Source organism: Caenorhabditis briggsae (genome assembly GCF_000004555.2).
Source record: "Caenorhabditis briggsae AF16 supercontig from assembly CB4, cb25.NA_100, whole genome shotgun sequence".
NCBI classification, from domain to species: domain Eukaryota; kingdom Metazoa; phylum Nematoda; class Chromadorea; order Rhabditida; family Rhabditidae; genus Caenorhabditis; species Caenorhabditis briggsae.
The window spans coordinates 11,310-18,321 of NW_025543502.1; the positions used below are offsets into that span (position 1 = coordinate 11,310).

A 7,012-nucleotide genomic window follows, 5' to 3' on the forward strand; every position below is an offset into this window, starting at 1 on the left:
GACAATACACAATATTTTCATGATTTTTTCAAAAAAAGAATTTTCTAAAATCTCCCAAAAAACCCATATTCTATCTTTATTCCAAGTTTTACATTTTTAAAAATCGAATTTCCCGCGCTTTTCTACCTGGAAATTCAATTTTTCCAAAATTGTCGTAAGATATTGGGTATGCTCCGCAATGTGTACAATACCCAATATCTTACGACAATTCTAAATATTTTGAGTTTCTGGGGTGAAAAAGCATGGCGAACTCAAATTTTCTGGGTCAAAATTTCTTCTTTTCGAATTAAAATCTTCAAAAATCGAATAGTAACTTTTTTGGAAAACATTTTTTGATTTTTGTAAAAAAATTTTCCGAAATCTCCCAAAACTTATATTCCATTTTATTTTCAGCTTTACACGATCGATAATCAAATTTCCTGCGCTTTTCTACCCAAGAATTCAATTTTTTTTTGAGATTGTCGTAAGATGTTGGGTATTGTACGCATTGCGGACAATACCCAATACCTGACGACACTTTTTTAAAAATTTGAGTTCCCGGGGTGAAAAAGCATGAGGAATTCGAATTTATAGTTAAAAACCGTCTATTTTAAGATCAAGTCTTCAAAAATTGTATTTGAGAATTTCGAAAAAAAAGTTGTTTTTTTCAAAAATCTTTTTTTCAACTTTTTTTTCTCAAATTGCTCAGTTTTTCAGGTATGCAGCCTCTTCAAATTTTCCTGCTAATCCTCCTTCCTCTCACAACATTCCAACTAGAATGTTTCACCTGTGGGGTCTTTCTCTCGGCTCCAGACCCAATGTGCCGGGGAGAGATTCGCAACAATTCGTGTGCTCCTGAGAATTTGGGATGTCTTTCGATAATTGGACACAAATCTGTAAGTCCCAAAATCTCGAAAAATAGAAATTATTTTCAAATTTTTTAAAAATTTAAATTTTCAAAAAAACATTTCAGGACGGAACCTACTATGTCGAAAAACGATGCGCCGAAAAGACCGACGATCTCACTGACGGATGTATAAGTGTTGGAATTCGAGGGTAACCCCCAAATTGCTCAGCTTATTTTTTTTAATTTTTCAGAATCGCCGCCAAACAATGTCTCTGTCAGGAAAACTTGTGCAACTCTAGTAGCCAGAAGACCTTCATCACTGGATTAGGCATTATTTTGTCTCTATCTTTCGCCATTTTTAAGAATTTTTTAATCTAAATTTCTATTTTTTATTTTTTGGAAAATCTTTATGAAATTTCTGCTGTACGGTTTTGGGAATTATATAATAAAAATTAGATTTTCATCGATTTTTTGGTCTGAAATCCAATTGTTTTCGAAATTCTCCAATTTTCAGCTCTTTTTCAGCCTTTTACAGCCCAACAAGTTTCGCAATTTTCCATTTACGGCGTTGCGCGTCGGCTTTGACGCACTCTACGCAATGCGCCGTGTTTGCGGACTTTTATTTTTTCTCACCCATTTTTTACCCATTTTGCACCCATTTTCTTCCTATTTTCGGGGAGAAATCCATGAAAATCTTGGAATTTTTTTAAAAAATTTTGTCGCAGAATATTTTTTATCAATGTTTTCAAATTTTCAAGTGTCGGTTATCAGTAAAATTCGTAGAGACATGTTTTTTCGAAATTTTTTGTGTCAACGAAAAATAATTTTTTTCGGATTATTTGAAACGTCGGCATCGTGTGGAATGGAAGATTTGTGACTCTGGAAATCCTGTGAAACTGAAAAAATCCGAAAATTTGGAAAAAATAATTTTTTTCTGAAAGAATATTTTTTAATTGATAATGCAATTTTCATTGAAAATGTGCTGTTTTCTGCTGGAAATTCTTTTTTTGCCATCAAAATTCGATATTTTCAGATTTAATCCCCTAAAAACCCTTTTTAAAAAGTCATTTTGCCCGAAACAAAAAATTAAAAAAGGTCAAAATCCCACGGAAAATCACCGATAAAGAACAAATCGTATACGAAAAAAAGTCGTTTTTTTGCAGCCAACACACAGAGACGTCACATCGGCGCGCTTCGTGTCAATGTGTCTGACGCCGCTGGCCAGGTCTTCCCCATCAGACCATTCCTCTCGCTTATCAGTGACTATTTTCTGTGACTTTTGATAAATTCAATAAATTTTGTTCAGTGAAAAATTTGAAATTTTGGCTTTGAAATTCTTAAAATTCCCTTCAAAAGTTCTGAAAATCCAAAATTTTTGAAAAATTGAAAAAAAAACGAAAATTATACCTTTTTGCCCTATTAAGCTCCTAAAAACACCTTATATTTTGTCTGGAAAAAATCCGAAATTCTGAATTTCTAGCTCAAAAAATTCCAAAGTTTTCCAATCATTTACTAAAAAATGCTAAATTTCCAGCCCAAAAAATTCAAATTTCCCCCGTTTTTTTTGCTGTTTTAAGTCAAAATTTATATTTGGGAACCCCAAAAATAGAAAATTCTAGAAAAATTCCCATATCCACAAGTTTCCCACAAATCCCACTCAGACAGTCCATCATCCTCTTTTCTCCTCTTTATCTCTGCGTCTCTTCTCCTCCCACACTCTCTCGTCTCCTCGCCGCCGCCACCGCCAATCGGACCGCCCATCTTATCATTCTCCTCCTCTCGTCTCAATCGGCCATTCCAACTTCTCCTGCTGCTGTTCACATGATTTTCTTATGATTATTTTTTTATTAAAAAAAATAGTTTTTTGTTATTTTTTACACTGAAAAACAACCATCATTTGACCTGCATAACACTGTTTTTAATATTTTTTGTGTTGCAATTGTTTGTCTAAATACCGCCCAATTTATGTCTATAAAAGACAAAAAACCATTATTCAAAAAGTTTAAATACACAGGGTACAAAAAAAAATGGCATCATCAGTGGCGACGAAATTCTTGACGGATCGTGTGGCGTTGGTCACCGCCTCGACGAAGGTTTGTGAAGTTTTAGGATGAATTTAAGCTGAAATTTCAAAAAAAGAAATTCGAGAAAAAATAGGCTAAAGTTGCTAATTTAGCCTTAAAAATTGAGCTAAAACTCATTTTGCTAGGGGAAAACAAATGCGATTTTAGGCGTGAAATTCGGATTTATAGCGGAAAAAATCGACTAAAAATGTAAAATCCAGGGTTTTTTTCTGCTTTTCCAGCGGTTTTTAAGCTGGAATAGTGCTAAAAATCGCCGAAAATTCGAATTTTGGCCTAAAATTTCGAGTTTTGAGCCGAAAATTCCTATTTTTATGCTTGATGAATTGAAATGACCATATTTTTCGGTCATAAACAGCATTTTTAGTCCAAAAAAAAAGGAAATTTTTAGTGGAAAAAAAAACTAGATAAAAATTGCGAAAAATCGGGAAATTTTCAAGTGAAAATTTGCATTTTTTGTCCTAAAATCGATTTTTCAGGCGAAAATTCGCAATTTTTCAGAACTAAAAATGTAAAAATATAGAAATTTTTGTTGAAAGTACGAGGAAATCGCTGAAAATTCTCGATTTTTTGTCCTACAAAGCGATTTTTGAGCTGAAAATTCGATATTTTTCAGTAAAAATTGCCGAAAATTGGAAAAAATAATCAATTTTTTAGCTTTTTTGCCTATATTTTTTCAGTTTTTATAAGAAGTTTTCTGGAAATTTTTCGAAAAATATGATGTTTTCCCCAATTTTTTTTCCAAAATTTCAACTATCTTTGCCTCTTCTAGTTCTTAAATCGAAAAAAAAAGATGTTTAATTATTTTTTACTCTTTTCTATACGAAAAAACCACCACAAAACACATTCATTTAGCTGTCTGACCAGTATTTTATCATTTATTTTCGCTTTTTGTTTTTCCAGGGAATCGGCTTCGCCATTGCCAAACAACTTGGCGCCGCCGGCGCTTCTGTCGTCGTTTGCAGTCGAAAGGAGAAGAATGTGGATGTGAGTTGGGGGAAATTTCGAGAAAAAAATAGGGATTTTTAGATGGAAAAATCGGGAAACTTCTGGAAATTTCTCAAAAATTCCATCGAATTTGGTTGAAAAATCACTGAAAATGAAGGATTTAGAGCTATTTTTTACCGAAATTTCTCAAAAATCATCGATTTTTCTCTTGAAATTTTGCAATTTTTCAACTTAAGAAAGTAGAAAAATTGATATATTTTCATTAAAATTCAACTAATTTCAGCCAATTTCAAAGCTGAAAATTTGGGGAAAAATCGCTGAAAATCCATAACTTTCAACCGTTTTTCACAAAAAAAAAACATCAATTTTAGGTCAAAATGAGTAATAAAGCTAGATTTGGAAATTTTTCAAAATTTTGGGTCCCATCATGAAAATATAAAAAGTACTGTATCTCGACTAATTTTGCTCCGAATTTTTGAAAATTATACATTTGGAATCGCCTTGTTATGGGCTTCAAAATGAGTATAAACACGGCTAGATTTGGACATTTTTTCGTATTACTGTACTTTTCCACTCGAGACCCAAAATTGTGAATTTTTAATAATACATCTAAATTCCACTCCCCAAGAGCTTCAAAATGAGTATAAACACGACTAGTTTCTGAGAATTTCGAAAAATTCAAATTTTTAAGGATTACTGTACTTTTCCACTCGAGACCCCCAAAAATTTCAAGTACTGTATCTCGACTAATTTTGCTCCGAATTTTTGAAAATTATACATTTGGAATCGCCTTGTTATGGGCTTCAAAATGAGTATAAACACAACTAGATTCGTATCATTTTGAAATTTTGGGTCCCACCACGAAAACGTAAAAAGTACTGTATCTCGGCTGATTCTGCTCCGATTTCTGTGAAAATTATACTGTTAGAACTGTCTTGTTATGAGCTTCAAAATAATTATAAACACGGCTAGGTTTGAAAAGTTTTGAAAATTTGGGTCCCACCACGAAGTGATAAAAAGTACTGTATCTCGGTTAGTTTTGCTCCAAAATTGTTGTTTCGTATTTTCTTTCTTTTTTCCAGAATTTTCTCATATGACTGAACACAAGTTTTTTTTCTAAAAATGTTGTAAATCAAAATATTTATGATTTTCTGGAAAAATTGAAACCAAAAACAGTTCAGAAACCGGAAAATATGTTTTTTTCCTAAAACGATTTTTCATAGATCCATTTTTGCAAAAATTTGAAAACTATTTGTGTCTCTTAACAATTTGACCTCATGTCCCTTTAAACAAAACAAGTAAGATATCACATGTAGACTTATTGATATGAGTAATCAGTGTTAATTAGGCGGTAATTAGAGGGAATACCAGAGATCAAAATGTTTCGAATTTTCTGGAAATTAAAAATCATGTTTTCAGTTGTATAGTTTTCACGAAATTCAGTCGAGATACAGTACTTTTTATCTTTTCGTGGTGGGACCCAAATTTTCAAAAATTCTTAAACCTAGCCATGTTTATACTCATTTTGAATCTCACATCAAGACAAACCTATCTGAATGATTTTCATAAAATTTGGAGCAAATTTAGTCGAGATAAGGTAGCTTTTAGCTTTTCGTGGTGGGACCCAAAATTTTCGATCCTAGCCGTTTTTATACTTATTTTGTAACTCGTAAAAAAACAGATCGAACAGTATAATTTTTACGGAATTTGGGCTCATATTAGCCGAGATACCGTAGTTTTTAGCTTTTCGTGGTGGGACCCAAAATTTCAAAATTTTTCGAACCTGGCCTTGTTTATACTCATTCTGAAGCTCACAACAAAACAGTTCAAACGGTATAACTTTCATAAAATTTGGATCGAAATTAGCCGAATTACAGTACTTCTTATCTTTTCGTGGTGAGACCCGAAATTTCAAATTTTTTCAAAGCTAGCCTTGTTTATACTCATTTTGTAGCTCAAAACAAAACAAACCGATCTGTATATTTTTCATAAAATTTGGGCTGTATTTTGCCGATATATAGTACTATTTGTCTACCCAAATTTTCAAAAATTCTTAAACCTAGCCGTGTTTAAACTCATTTTGAAGCTCACATCAAGACAAACCTATCTGTATGATTTTCATAAAATTTGGAGCAAATTTAGTCGAGATAAGGTAGCTTTTGTCTCTTCGTGGCGGGACCCAAAATTTCAAAAATGTTCAAATCTATCCTAATTTGCCTCCAAATGACCAAAAAAACTCAAAATTTTTCGAAAATTTCCAGGAAGCCGTCGCCGCTCTCCGACTCGAAAACATCGATGCTCACGGCACCACGGCCCACGTCGGCAACAAAGAAGACCGTACGAAACTCATCAATTTCACACTAGACCGGTTCACAAAACTCGACATTCTGGTATCAAATGCCGCCGTAAACCCACATTATGGCGATTTGATGTCGGTGACCGATTCGCAATGGGACAAGATGCTCGATTTGAACGTCAAATCGGCGTTCGAGCTGACAAAAGAAGCCGTTCCACATCTGGAGGCGTCGGGACGGGGCAACGTTGTCTTTGTCTCTTCTGTTGCCGGCTACTCGCCTATGAACGAGATTGGAGCGTACTCGGTGATGAAGACCACGTTGACAGGGCTCAGCAAATCGTTGGCACTGAATTTGGCCAGGCGGAACATTCGTGTCAATACTATTGCGCCAGGTAAAAGCCAAATCCCGGATTTTTGTGGAAAAATTGGCATTTATTGGCCCTTTTGGCTTCAAAACGATACATATTCTATAAAAATGACCGAAATTTAAATTCCCCGCGCTTTTCTACCCGGAAATTCGAATTTTCGGAAATTGTCGTAAGATAATGGGTATTGTCCGCAATGCGATGCGTACAATGCGTACAATACACAACATCTTACGACATTTCTTTCCGATTTTGACTTTTTGGAATTCGACCCAATTGAGTGCTTAAAACGATCGATTTCCGTCTGATTTCAACCTAACTTTTAGCTCTGGGTACGGTAGATATCCCAACTAGATTACGGTAGATCTCGCATCTTTAAAAATACAGATTCTGGCCCATTTTCGCTTTGAAAAATCGATTTTCCAAGGGAATCCCTCTTCGATCTCCACCGCCTTCAGGCGTTTTGATCTTTGTGATAAGAGAATGATAAGATGAA

General features: G+C 34.1%; 2 protein-coding genes across 2 annotated transcripts; both read left to right on the forward strand.

The window, feature by feature from the left end:
- Positions 1-698: 698 nt before the first annotated feature.
- On the forward strand, positions 699-1,125 carry CBG24127 (the record flags this gene model as incomplete). The annotated part of the gene is made up of 2 exons (XM_045241109.1): positions 699-875; positions 1,078-1,125. 2 exons carry the CDS (start codon positions 699-701, stop codon positions 1,123-1,125), a joined length of 225 nt encoding a protein of 74 aa, XP_045091258.1.
- A 1,728-nt stretch (positions 1,126-2,853) lies between these two features.
- Cbr-dhs-13 lies at positions 2,854-6,641 on the forward strand (the record flags this gene model as incomplete). The annotated part of the gene is made up of 3 exons (XM_045241110.1): positions 2,854-2,919; positions 3,811-3,930; positions 6,105-6,641. 3 exons carry the CDS (start codon positions 2,854-2,856, stop codon positions 6,639-6,641), a joined length of 723 nt encoding a protein of 240 aa, XP_045100850.1.
- Positions 6,642-7,012: the final 371 nt, after the last annotated feature.